Source organism: Gorilla gorilla, chromosome 20, assembly GCF_029281585.2.
Source record: "Gorilla gorilla gorilla isolate KB3781 chromosome 20, NHGRI_mGorGor1-v2.1_pri, whole genome shotgun sequence".
NCBI classification, from domain to species: Eukaryota; Metazoa; Chordata; class Mammalia; order Primates; family Hominidae; genus Gorilla; species Gorilla gorilla.
In genome coordinates this window covers 21952325-21966510 of record NC_073244.2, presented here as the reverse complement: position 1 = coordinate 21966510, position 14186 = coordinate 21952325, and the positions used below count along the sequence as shown (strand labels likewise).

General features: G+C 48.7%; 1 protein-coding gene across 1 annotated transcript in view; it reads right to left on the bottom strand.

The window, feature by feature from the left end:
- Positions 1-14186, bottom strand: part of CYP4F22 (cytochrome P450 family 4 subfamily F member 22) — a 43758-nt gene that overhangs the window by 16235 nt on the left and 13337 nt on the right. Inside the window, exons 2-4 of the mRNA XM_004060202.4 lie at positions 12309-12415; positions 10549-10771; positions 6267-6411 (exon numbers count right to left, since the gene is read on the bottom strand). Coding sequence (XP_004060250.2) covers positions 6267-6411; positions 10549-10770 — 367 coding nt within the window. The 5' untranslated portion in view covers position 10771; positions 12309-12415. The remainder of the gene's footprint in view (positions 1-6266; positions 6412-10548; positions 10772-12308; positions 12416-14186) is intronic.

Genomic DNA, 14186 nt, shown 5'->3' with positions numbered 1-14186 from the left:
CGCCATATTGCCCAGGCTGGTCTTGAACTCCTGAGCTCAAGTGATCCTCCAAGTTCAGCCTCCCAAAGTGCTGGGACTATAGGCATAAGCCACCATGCCCGGCCACACCACAGAACTTTTCTCAGCTCCTTAAAAAGACCACGTGCTCTCTCTTCTCTGAGACTTTCCACCAGCTGTTCTCTCTGCCCCAAACACTCTTCCCTCATCCTGTATGAGAACTTGAATGCTTCTCCCCACCCCTGACCCAGCAGTCACTCTGGATTGTATCCACTTAGTTATAAGCACCTTAACAGGAGGGTTCATGTTGATTACTGATATATCATGCTAGATACATTTTTATTAAATGAATAAATAAGTCAATCCAAGGATGGATGAATGAAAGAATAAATGGGTGGATGGATGAGTAGAGGGACAGATGAGTACATGGATGGATAAATAAGTGGATGGATGAATAGCAGAGGGATAGATGGTGGGTGGGTGGATGGATGGATGGATGAACGGATGGATGGGTGGATGGTGGATGGATGGATGAGTGGATGGATGGATGGATGAATGAGTGGATGGATGGATGGATGGATCCTCCTCCTATATACTGAACAGATTTGGGGCTGAATGGGCAGAAGCCCAGGAAGGAAGTATCTGAAATTCGAGTGATATCACTTTTACCTGAATGCGACTCAGCCACCTACACAGACACACTCCCTAGGAATTGGCCAATTGCCTACACAATCATCAGCCCACTCATCCCCCCATTCATCACACCTCTTCTGCTGCCTTTCTGTGCCCAACCCAAGCTGGGTGATGCTGGGGATCCACAGATGGCTCAGCTCTATGCCCTCCCTGGAGGAGCTCCTGAGTGGGGCAGGAAGGGGAAGCAGAGACACACCATGCAATTACCAAGAAGGTAGAAAGTGTGCTAGGTGCTAAGGAAGGCTCAGAAAAACGGCTGTTGGAAGTCAGGGCAGGCTTCCTGGAGGAGGCAGCATTGAAGAGGAAAGCAGGATTCTAGTCACTCCTCTCCTCTCTGTGCTCTGGACTCCAAGATAGGCTCCACAGGGATCTTTCTGACACCAAGATCTGGTCAATAGCTGTCTTGTTCAAATACTTCCTGTGGCTCCCTATCACTCCCAGGATAAAGTACAAGTTCATTCACTTTGCTGTCCAGTTCCTGCTTAACTGTCAGTCTCATTTCCTATTCCCCCCAACATATCACCTTCACTCCAGCCACCCTAAATCACCTGAATTCCCCTGGAATTTTCACACATCTGCATCAAGGCACTGGCAGGACCTTCCATCTGGGACTCCTTCTCTGGCAAACTCCTAGGCATCCTTCGAGGCCCAGCTTCACTGACACCTACTCCAGGAAGCCTTCTCCAAACCCCCTTCTCAGCTGAACCATTGCTCTCTCATCCTCAGGTTCCTTTTCCACTCCAACTCTGACCACAATGCCAGGAAAGTCTGTGTCCACGTTCCTCACCAGTTTTCCCCTCCAGCAAAAACGAGATGGTAGGCCAGGTGCAATGATTCACACCTGCAGTCCTAGCACTTTGGGAGGCAGAGGCAGGAGGATCACTTGAGCCCAGAAGTTCAAGACCAGCCTGGGCAACACAGCAAGACTCTGTCTCTACAAAAATGTTTTTGAAAAGAAAAAAAAAAAGAGGGAGAGATGGTAATGCCTACCATGGATGAGACGGTGTACGAAATACCCCCACATGGTGCCAGCATGGAGAAACTCATGCTCAGAAAGCTGCATATCACTATGTTTGAGAGCTTGGGTTCTGGGCCAGCCAGGTCTGGGTTCAAATCCCAGCCCTGCCACTAACTAGATATGTAAGCCTGGACATGTTACCACTGCCAAAGGAGAAAATAGAACAATCTTGCCTCATGGCATCCCTATACGACTCAACAAGCTCTTGTGTTCCTGGCACATGGTAGATGCTCATTAAATACGTGCGTAGGTAAATGAATAATTGACCAACTGTTGGCTATTTTTATTACTATGGTTAAAATGATTATTTATTGGCATCAAGAACTTGTGAGATAAATAGTTGGGTTTCCTGTTAGTAGAAAATTAATGCACACCCTCTGTGGAAAACAGCAAGGTGGCTCCTTAAAAAGTTAAGTACAGAATTCCATATGACTTGGCAATTCTACTCCTAGGTATCTACCCAAGAGAGAAATGAAAACATATGTCCACCCCAAAACTTGAACACATATGTTCATAGTAGCATGATTCACAACAGCCAAAAGGTGAATGGATAAACAAAAAAAAAAAATCCATACAGTGAAATGAATTCAGCCCTAATGACCAACCTGGACAACATAGCAAGACCCCATCTCTACAAAAATAAAAATAAAAATTAGCTGGGCATGGTGGTGCGTGCCTGCAGTTCCAGCTACTCGGGAGGCTGAGGCAGGAGGAGAATCACTTGAGCCCAGGATTTCAAGGCTGTAATGGGTTATGGCTACACCACTGCACTCCAGCCTCTGGGTGACAGGGTAAGACCCTGTCTCAAAAAAAAAAAAAAGAATGAAACTGATTCCTACTACAACGTGAATGAACTTCAAAAACATTATGCTGAGTAAAAGAAAACAGACACAAAAAGATCACATTTTATGTGGTTCTCTTTCTATGATGTACCCAGAATAGGCAAATACATAGAGACAGAAAGCAGATTCGAGGTTACCAGGGGATGGGAGGAGGAGGGAAATGGGAAGTGATTACTCAATGGGTACAGAGTTTTTTTATGGGGTGACTAAAAATTTTGAAACTGGAGAATGCTGGTGGTTGCCCAACATGGTGAATACACTAAATACCACTGATTGTTCACTAGTAAATGGTTAATTATATGTTACATGAATTTCACCTCCATTTTAAAAAGATGATATAAAAGCAAGCTACAATTATATGTCTATATATCATCATGTTCTCTATAAAGCATGTTTATCTACTTTCTCTCATTAAAATTTCCTAGTCCAAAGGCCCATAAGACGATGGGGAAACTGAAGCTCCAACAGAAGCTGGGCCCTCCTCCAGGCTCAAGGGCTGTGCAGCTCCAAGCTCAGAACAGCAAGCTACTCCCAGGTGTGGCCCCAGGAGGTCCTGATCCAGGGTGGTGTCTGTGACTGGAGCCTGATCTGTGTAATTCCAGGTGGGGGCACCCTGGGGCCAAGAGGCCTCACTCCAGGCTGACTCACAGCCCCACCCTTTGTTCCATCCTGGAGTTCCCTATCTGGCTTCTCTGATGGGGTACACAGAACATCCCCTCCCTCCACTGGACGAGGGGAGGGCAAGAGGCTTAAGCATCTACTACATGCCAGCCCCTGCTGGGGCACTACTCCTCGGTCTGTTTGGAGTCTCAGAACCAGGCAGGATGGTGCTCAGGAAACTGATGCTCTGAGGGGGAGGAGGAGGGAGGAAGAAGGAGAAAAAAGAGAGACCAGGCGCTGTAGCTCACGCCTGTAATCCCAGCACTTTGAGAGGCCAAGGCGGGAGGATCACTTAAGGTCAGGAGTTCAAGACCAACCTGGCCAATATGGTGCAGCCCTGTCTCTACTGAAAAAAAAAATACAAAAATTAGCCAGGTGTGGTGGTGCACACTTGTAGTCTCAGCTACTTGGGAGGCTGAGACAGGAGAATCACTTGAACTCGGGAGGCAGAGGTTGCAGTGAGCTGAGATCATGCCACTGCACTCCAGCCTGGGTGACAGAGTGAGACTCTGTCTAAAAAGAGGAAGAAGAAGGAGGAGGAGGAGGAGGGGGATGGGGAGGAGAAGAAGGAGGAAGAGAAGGAGAAGAAGGAGAAGAAGAAAGAAGTAGAAGGAGGAGGAGAGAAAGAAGAAGAGAAGGGAGGAGGGGGAAGAGGAGGAGTAGAGAGAGAAGTAGAAGGAGGAGGAGAAGAGGGAGGAAGAAGAAAGGGAAGGAGGAAAAGAGAAAGAAAAACCTATATTAAAAAGGCAGAAGAGAAGCCCTTACTAATGCCTATCCATATTATTTTTTTTTAATTTTTTTAGAGACAGAATCTCACTCTGTTGCCCATGCTGGATGCAATGGCACAATCATAGCTCTCTGCAGCCTCAACCTCTTGGACTCAAGCAATCCTCCTACCTCAGCCTCCTAAGTAGCTGGGACTATAGGCACGCACCACCACACCTGGCTAATTTTTTAAATTTTTTGTAAAGATAGAGTCTTGCTCTGTTGCCCAGGCTGGTCTTGAACTCCTGGGCTCAAGGGATCCTCCTGCCATGGCCTCCCAAAGTGCTGAGACTGCAGGCATGAGCCACTGCAAGTGGCCTCTTATCCACATTATATTATTCAGGCTTCACAACTGCACCCATTTTACAGATCAAAACCTGAGATCCAGAGAGGCTAGATAAATGGCTGGGGTCTCACAGCAAGCATGTGCCAAGGCCATAATTTGAAGCCAACCCACCTCAGTCTTGGCCCAGGGCTCTTCCCACAAGTTGGTATTCATCCCTCAGAAGAGTCACTTCTCCCTCCCAAGGTCTAGGTTTTCCCCTTAGTTCAATAGGGATCGTCAGCCCTTCACAAATGTAATAACGGGAGACAACAAGGCATTGAGAGGGAATAGCTGCGGAAGGGGAAGATGGCAGCTTCTTTCACAGCTCCTGGGTGGCAGCCCTGGAGATGGTCCCCAGATGCGTGTTTGTAGAGGCAAAGCTGGGACAGAGATCCTAAAATTCCTGGAATCTCCCACTTTTTTTTTTTTTTTTTTTTTTTTTAGAGACTAAGCCTTGCTCTGTCACCCAGGCTGGAGTACAGCAGTGGTGCAATCATAGCTCACTGCAGCCTCCATCTGCTGGGCTCAAGCAATCCTCTCACCTCAGCCTCCTGAGTAGCTGGGACTACAGGCATGCACCACCACACCCAGCTAATATTTTTAAATGCTTTTGTACAGATGGGGTCTTGCTAGATTACCCAGGCTGGTCTTAAACTCCTGGGCTCAAGTGATCCTCCCATCTCAGCCACCCAAGTAGCCGAGACTACAGGTGCACATCACTGCCACTGGGTAATTATTTATTTTTTTCGAGAGACAGGGTCTTGCTGTGTTGCCCAGGCTAGTCTCAAACTCCTGGCCTCAAGCAACCCTCCTGCCTCAGCTTCCCAAAGTGTTGGGATTACAGATGTGAACCACCATGCCTGACCTACTGGAGCTCATTGGTTCATTTGAGAGTTCTCTCAGATGTCCCGATACCTCTGGAGGTGCCCAGGTAATATGGTTTGGCTGTGTCCCATCTAAATTTCATTTTGAATTATAATTCCGATAATCCCCATGTGTCATGTGAGGGATCCGGTGGGGGGTAATTGAATCATGGGGGCGGTTACCCCCATGTTGCTGTTCCCATGACAGTGAATGAGTTCTCACGAGATTTGATGAATTTCCCCCTTTTACTTGGCACTTCTCCTTCCTGCTGCCATGTGAAGAAGGACGTGTTTGCTTCCCCTTCCGCCATGGTTGTAAGTTTCCTGAGGCCTCCCCAGCCTTGCAGAACTGTGAGTCAATTAAACCTCTTTCCTTTATAAATTACCCAGTCTAGGGTAGTCCTTCATAGCAGCGTGAGAACTGACTAATACACCAGGTACACAAGGCCACACTGAGGATCCAGAGTCCCGCTCATGAGGAAGATAGAGCTGGACACAGACATACCCAGGTCCAAAGGGTTAGGACTGAGAATAGGTCCGTCTGGGAAGCCAGGGAAAGATTCCTGGAGGAGGCAGCCATTGGAGCTGGGTGTTGAAGGCTGAGCAAGAGCTTGCCAAGCAGACTTGGGAGTCTCACATCTTGAGATAGGTGTGGACTGCACGAGGAAGAAGCAATTCTTCCACATCTCCCTCCCTGCCAGTCAGTCAGCCCAAGTGATGACAGCAGGCTGCAGACTGAGTCACCAAGAGTCCTGGCCATAATGGGAATGTCAGAACCAAATGATGGGTGTGCCATGGCCAGGGATTGAGTAACACTTACTTAACAAAACCATAGGGAACAACTGCCTATCCAAACGTGCTTGGCTCTGACTGCCAGATGGATGGACATTCCCTCGAAGTTTCTGGAACTCTTAGTCATTGCCACATCTTTGCCCATACTGTTCTCACAATCTGGATTGCCATTCTTGCTTTGGCAAACTCTTATTCATCCTTCAAAGCCCTATTCAAATGACCCTTCCTCTGGATATCCCACCTGCCTAGAATCTCAGATAGGCTCTGGGAGTTGAGGACTCAACCATAGCTCAGAGGCCCAGCCCACGTACCTGAGGCTCCCAAAAGGGGTTTGATGTAATCAGGGTGCACCAGAACCAACAGCGGCAGGACAGGTCCCATCCATACCAAGAGTACATGGTGCATGTTGTCCAGTACCTTCTTCTCATCTTGAAGGCCCGCCTCATTTGGAAGGTACTGCAAGAGGTAAGGGAGGAGCAATGAGGAGGTACCCAGCCCCAGCTTCCCCCACTGCCTTCCTCCTGCCACCTCCTGTAGTCTCAAAACAAGACCAATAGTGCTACATTATGATTTCAGGCAGTTGGCTGCACCTCCCTGGGCCTCCATTTCCTCATCTGAAAAAAATGGAGGAGAATCAACTCTCCCTCTGAGGGCAGTAGAAAGGATTCATGAAATAACAAAGCAAGAGCCCCAGCATGGGCCTGACCCATGGCTGATGTTCAATAGCTAAAAATAGTAGCCAAGTGTAGTGGCTCACATCTGTAATCCCAACACTTCGGGAGGCCAAGGCAAGCAGATCACCTGAGGTCAGGAGTTCGAGACCAGGCTGGACAACATGGTGAAAGGCCGTCTCTACTAAAAATACAAAAATTAGCTGGGCTTGGTGGTGGGCGCCTGTAATCCCAGCTACTCAGGAGACTGAGACAGGAGAATCGCTTGAACCCAGGAGGCAGAGGTTGCAGTGAGCCGAGATCATGCCATTGCACTCCAGCCTGGGCGACAAGAGCAAAACTCCACCTCAAAAAAAAAAAAAGAAGATAAAATTAGCCAGGCTTGGTGGGACATGCCTGTAGTCGCAGCTACTCAGGAGGCTGAGGCAGGAGGACCACCTGAGCTTGGGATGTCGAGGCTGCAGTGAGCTATGGTCACACCACTGCACTCCAACCTGGGTGACAGAGCAAGACCCTGTCTCTTAAAAAATAAAAATAAAAATAGTAATGATAAACACAATAATGATCATGGTTGGCATTTATCAAGTACTTGCTATGTGAGTAATAAGATGTTACTACTGTTGTTATCTTTACCACATACAGGTGCCTGCACTGTGTTGGTCACTGTGGTAGAGACTTTTCATGTACTGGCATATTTGATCAGTACAAGAACCCTATGAGACCATTGCTATTATTTTCCTCATTTTATTTTGTTCAGCAAGGTCGAATGGTTTTTCTGAATTTGCAAGTTAAGTAGGTGACTGTTCTGGTTGAGGCTCCCCCAGAAGGAAGTCCTGAGACAAGGGTTCTAGGGCAGGTAGTTTATTTGGGGCATGATCCCCAAAAACATGGGTCATGAGATAGGGGAAGAAGACCACCAGTAAAGGATGAGTTGTCAAGGAAATTACCACCAAGGGCAACCAGGGCTCGGTCCCACTGGGGAGCTTTGGAGGACAGAGTAGCGCATTGCATCTCAGAGTCACTCCACCTGAGGGCAAGGGAGCTGAGGTATTTATACACCAATGCCCATCAGTCATTGGTTGAGGGTCACTCCTGGGGGCGTTAATTCCCAAGCTCACAGAAGCGACAGTGGCAGGACAGGCACTGGGACTCTAGGCATGCACCACCAAGCCTGGCTAATTTTTAATTTTTTTTGTAAAAACTGGGTCTTGCTATGTTGCCCAAGCTGGTCTCAAACTCCCGGGCTCAAGCAATTCTCCTGCCTTGGCCTCCCAACGTGCTGGGATTGCAGGTGTGAGCCACTGTGCCCAGCCTTTATTTCACTTGCAGAGTGGGCTCCAGCCACCAGAGACAGCCCCTAGAATGCAGGAGCTGGCAGCTGGACGTCAGGCCACTGCATCCAAAAATGGGTTGAGAGGAATATGGGCAAGCTTTGGCATCATCTGCAAAGCTAGTACCTGAACCCAGGCCACCTAGCTACAAAACTGCACTTCCTCACCTGCTGTATGAGGCAGGAAAGCTTCAGGCTCAACATCAGAAAAATCCAAGTTCAAACCCACCCTCAGCGGCTATGTGACTTTGAGCAAGCCACTTAACCTCTCTGTGCTCAAATCCATAAAAGTGTGAATCCATGAAATAGGACAGATCCATCCCCACTTCACAGGCTATGAGAATTAGAGAAGAGCTCAGCTACAAAGGAGCCTAACCCAGTGCCTAGCCGGTGATAAGGCTCAGCAATTGCCAAATGATTCAACCAACAAATGACTCCTTTCTAGCTCCTGTGTCTCCTTCCCCGTCAGGCTCAGCCCTGATCATGTCCACACCCAGGGCTCAATTGCAGCCTCACCCAGCCCCCATGGGCCCAGGAGCTGGGCAGGACAACGTCAAGGCTGGGCTTTAGAGCTGGCCCTGGCCAACTCCTCCAGGCACTAGAGCCTGGCCACTCCCTCTAGGACAACCATCAAACCCAGAGAGGGCTTTCTAGAGTAAAGGCACTGGAGATGGGGCATGAAAAATGAGTAGAAGTTGATTTAGCAGAGAGGATACCTGGACAGAGAGTACAGTCTTGGCAAAGGCCTTGGAGGTGGGAGCCTTGTTACAGGAGTGGGAAGTGATTCTATGGAGCTAGGGAGGGATGGTGGAACAAGTGAGGAGGATGGAGGTTGGAGCCAAAAGGGCCTTGAACACCAGCCTTTTTCTGAATGGCAATAGGGAGCCATGGAGGGTGTGTGAGCAGGGGCAGGGATGTGGTTCAATCCAAGAATCCCTCTGGGGCCAGGATGGGAGATGGACTGAAGGGATGAAACTGGAGGTAGGAACTCAAGGAGGGGGCTGGACCATGGACCAGCAGTAGAGGGTAAGGCCTGAGCAGAGGTAAGGGATGGAAGAAATGAAGGAGAAAAGTCCAAAAGGGAAAGTCCAGCCTATCTCATCCAGAAAGTAGAGGCATCAGAGAGTAGAACTAAAAACAGGGAGGCTGAGCACGGTGGTTCACTTGAGGTCAGGGGTTTGAGATCAGCCTGGCCAACACGGTGAAACCCTGTCTCTACTAAAAGTACAAAAATTAGCCAGGCGTGGGGGCATGCGCTTGAAGGCTTGCAGTCGCAGCTACTTGGGAGGCTGAGGCAGGAGGATCCCTTGAGCCCAGGAGGTAGAGGCTACAGTGAGCCATGATTGTACCACTGCACTCTAGCCTAGGTGGCAGAGAAAGACCGTCTCAAAAAAAAAAAAAGGAAAAGTCTAGCCTATCTCATCTAGAAACTAACTACAGAAACTAGAGGCATCAGAGGGTAGAACTGAGATCAAGGAGGCTGGAGCTTGACAGGCTGGGTTTGAACCCCAGCTCTGCCACTTACAAGCTGTGTGACCTAAGGTCAGCTACTTAACCTCTCTGTGCCTCAGTAATCTTCCATGCAAAATAGGGCTAGTCATGGGACCTACTTCCTAGAATTGTCAAGAGAACTGAATGAGTTAATATTTGCCTGGAAAAAATACTTGGCACATATCTGCAAAATTAAAAAGGACTCAGCAGGCTGAGGCCAAAGGATTGCTTGAGCTTAGTAGTTCAAGATCAGCCTAGGCAACATAGCGAGACCCTGTCTCAAAAAGAAAAAAAATTCAATGCAATAAAAGGGTAAGAGTCCTGACCTGGGACCACAGCATTCAAGGGAGAAGAGTGGAACCACATTGGGAATAGGATGTGTTCCCCTCTCCTCCTCCAACCCTGCCCTGGGATTCCAAACTCCAAAGGTAAAGGTACCTATCGTACCGTGATAGCTATAAAATTATAGAGAGCGTTCTTTTTTTTTTCCTTAGAGAGACAGGGTCTCCCTAGGTCACCCAGGCTAGAATGCGGTGGCACAATCATAGCTCACTGCAGCCTCAAACTCCCAGGCTCAAACAATCCTCGCGCCTCAGCCTCCCAAGTAGCTGGGATTACAGGTGTGTACCACTGCACTCAGCTAATTTTTGTAATTTTTCTTATAGAGATGGGGTCTCACTGTGTTTCCCAGGCTGGTCTCGAACTCCTAAGCTCAAGTAATCCTCCTACCTCAGCCTCCCAAGTGGCTGAGACTACAAGTGTGCACCACCACACCCATATAATTTTTGTATTTTTTGTAGAGACGGGGTCTCACTATGTTTCCCAAGCTGGTCTCAAACTCCTGGCCTCAAGCAATCCTCTCACCTCAGCCTCCCAAAATAATTCATCTTTAAAGTTAGTTCTGCCTCCTCCCACCTGTGTGACCTTGGGTAAACTGCTTGCCCTCTCTGAGCCTCAGCCTCATACCCCATTATACAAATCTGCTGCTAGCCCCAACCAGATTCTTGGGAGGCTGTGGGAAGCCAGCAGGCCCACCATCCTTACCTATTACCCTGCACCTGCCCAGCCCAGCCCAGCCCAGTCCTGCCTGGCCACACTTACCATGCCTAGGTGGCCCAGCAGCCAGTTGCGCCGGGGGGGCTGGGGGAAGCAGCGCAGCCGGCGGCAGGTGATGTAGAAGCTCCGGCAGAGCCTCAGGAACCGCAGCAGCAGGCGGAACAGGAAGAAGAGCAGGAAGAGGAGAAGGGTGGACACCGCGTATATGCGGAACGCCGTCTTCTCCAGCCCCAGGAGGTGCAGCAGGCGGTCTGTGATGGGCAGCATCCTGGGGACACACAGGGTCAGGGGGTCGGTGCCATGCACAAGACGATGACCCATGGGGTAAGGCGTGGTGTGCCTAGTGCACAGAAGGTTCCCAGCACACGTGAGTTCCAGACACCAGGGATACCTCTTCATCCCCCAGCCGTGATCTCCAACCAGCTGGACAGATGGATGCACTCGGGGCCCTGCTCGTATGCTCTCAGCCTTGACTTTTACAAGGCCATCCTCTTGACTTCTCTACCATAGGGCATTCTCTGCCCAGGCATAGCCGGTCAGGCTGGGAAACCAAGACACCCCTCCCAAAGGAGCAGCTCTCAACCAATGACTGAGGCTCACTGGTGGATAAATACCCCAGCTCCCTCACCCCTTGGGTGCAATGACCCTGAGATATAGGTTCCACACTCACTCTAGGCTTCCCCAATGAGATTAAACTCCAGCTGCCCACAGTGGAAACTCCCTATTGGCCACGTCCTTTCCCCCTCTTTCTTTTTCTTTTTCTTCTTTTTCAGTTGAGATGAGATTCGCATAACACAAAATTAATTATTTTAAAGGGAATAATTCAGTGGCATTGAGTACATTTACATATAATGCAACTACCACCTCCATCTAGTTTCAGGACTTCTTTCTTTCTTTCTCTCTCTCTCTTTCTTTCTTTCTTTCTCTCTCTCTCTCCTTCTTTCTTTCTTTCTTTTTGAAAGAAGGTCTCCTCTGTCACCCAGCTGGAGTGCAGTGGCACGATCACAGCTCACTGCAGCTTTAACCTCCCCAGCTCAAGCAATCCTCCCACCTCAGTTTCCCAAGTAGCTGGGACTACAGGTGCATGCCACCAGGCCCAGCTAATTTTTGTATTTTTTTGTAGAGACAGGGTTTTGCCATGTTGCCCAGGCTGGTCTCGAACTCCTGGGCTCAAGCAATCCTACCGCCTTGGCCTCCCAAAGTGCTGGGATTACACGCATGAGCTACCTCACCCAGCTAGTTTCAGAACATTTTCATTATCCCAAAACAAAACCCCATCCCTGTTAGTAGCCACTTCCCATTCTCCCTCCCTGGAGCCCCTGGCACCACTAATCTGCTTTCTGTCTCTATGGATTTAAGTATTCTGGATATTTCATATAAATCTATTAAATGCTATGCAGCCTTTTGTGTCTGGCTTCCTTCACTCGGCATCCTGTTTTTGAGGTTCATCCACATTGTAGCATCAATCAGAGCTTAATTCCTTGTACTGCTAAGTAATATTCCATTGTATGGATATTCCACATTTCCTTTTTTTTTTTTTCTTTTGAGACAGGGTCTGGTTCTGTCACTCAGGCTGGAGTGCAGTGGCATGATCACGACTCGCTCCAGCCTTGACCTCCCTGCCTCATGTGATCCTCCTGTCTCAGCCTCCCGGGTAGCTGGGACTACAGGTGCATGCCACCACACCTGGCCCCACATTTTCTTTATTCATTCATCTGTGGACGGACATTTGGGCTGTTTCTACATTTTGGCTATTATGAAATATGCTACTCTGAAAATGTGTGTACATGTATTTATCTGAGTACCTGTTTTCAATTCTTTTGGGTTCACTGTCTTCTTCCTTGCTGGTATTTTCTGTGATTACTTCCCAAAAAAATTACTTGCACTCAGGTCCTTGCTTTAGGGCCAGCTCCTAAGGAACCAAAACAAAGCAGTTAGGTAACCATAATGTTAATAAAACAATGAGCAGGCAGGAAGGGCTTGTCATCCGCCGTGCACCACCATGCTGTGGGCAGTACCAGCCTCATCTCAGAGAATCTGATATGGTTTGGATCTGTGTCCCCACCCAAACCTCATGTTGAACTGGAATCCCCAGTGTTGGAGATGGGGTCTAGTGGAAGGTCATTGGATCATGGGGGTGGTTTCTCATGAATGGTTTAGCACCATCCCCTTGGTGCTGTCTTCCAGATAGTGAGTGAGTGAGTTCTCATGGGATCTTGTTGTTGTGAGTTTTTTTGTTTTTTGTTTGGAGACAGAGTCTTGCTCTTGTTGCCCAGGCTGAAGTGCATTGGTGCGATCTCAGCTCACTGCAGCCTCTGCCTCCTGGGTTCAAGCGATTCTCCCACCTCAGCTTCCCAAGTAGCTGGGGTTACAGGCACCTGCCACCATATCCAGCTAATCATTTTTTGTGTATTTTAATAGAGACGGGGTTTCACCATGTTGGCCAGGCTGGTCTTGAACTCCTGACCTCAAGTGATCCGCCCACCTCAGCCTCCCAAATTGCTGGGATTACAGGCGTGAGCCACCCCACCACGCCTCACTTAGGTCTTCTGCCAGCCAATGCCAAACCACATTTTCCATGCAGAAGTGAAATGTGTTGGCCGGGTGCAGTGGCTGACACCTGTAATCCCAACATTTTGGGAGGCCAAGGTGGGCAGATCACTTGAGTTCAGGAGTTCAAGACCAGCCTGGACAACATGGCGAAACCCCATCTCTACTAAAAATACAAAAATCAGCTGGGCGTGGTGGCGTGCGCCTATAATCCCAGCTACTCGGGAGGCTGAGGCGGGAGAATAGCTGGAACCTGGGAGGCGGAGGTTGCAGTGAGCTGAGATCGTGCCACTGCACTCCAGCCTGGGCGATAGAGTGAGACTCCATCTCGAAACAAAATAAAAATAATAAAAATAAAGAAGTGAAATTTCTTTTTGAGACAGGGTCTCACTCTATCACGCAGGCTAAATAGTGACCCTAAAGAGTACTATCACGGCTCAATGCAGCCTCAACCTCCCAGGCTGAAGCAATCCTCCCACCTCAGCCTCCAGAGTAGCTGGGACTATAGGTGCACACCATCATGCCCAGCTAATTTTTTCTATTTTCTGTAGAGACAGAGTCTCATGACGTTACCCAGGCTGATCTCAAATTCCTAGGCTCAAGCAATCCTCCCACCTCTGCCTCCCAAGCGCTGAGATTTACAGGTGTGAGCCACCTCGCCCAGCTGCAGAAGTGAAATTTTTATTAGTTAACACTTCCTGGGAAAACAGCTAGGTGGGTCATCATCAGATTTGGAGATCCCAATTGGGATGGATATTATGACTTAAAATACAGACTACATGACCAGTCTTAAGATGGTTGCAACTGAAACAAAAAACAGAAAATAAGTGTGGTTGAGGATGTGAACAAATTGGAACTGTTGTGCACTGGGGAAAACCATATGGTGTTTCCTTTTTTTTTTTTTTTTTTTTGAGACAAAGTTTCACTTTTGTTGCCCAGGCTGGAGTGCAGTGGCACAGTCTCAGCTCACTGCAACCTCCGCCTCCTGGGTTCAAGCAATTCTCATGCCTCAGCCTACCGAGTAGCTTGGATTACAGGCACCCGCCACCATGCTGGGCTAATTTTTGTATTTTTAGCAGAGACAGAGTTTCACCATGTTGGCCAGGCTGGTCTCAAACTCCTGACCTCAGGCC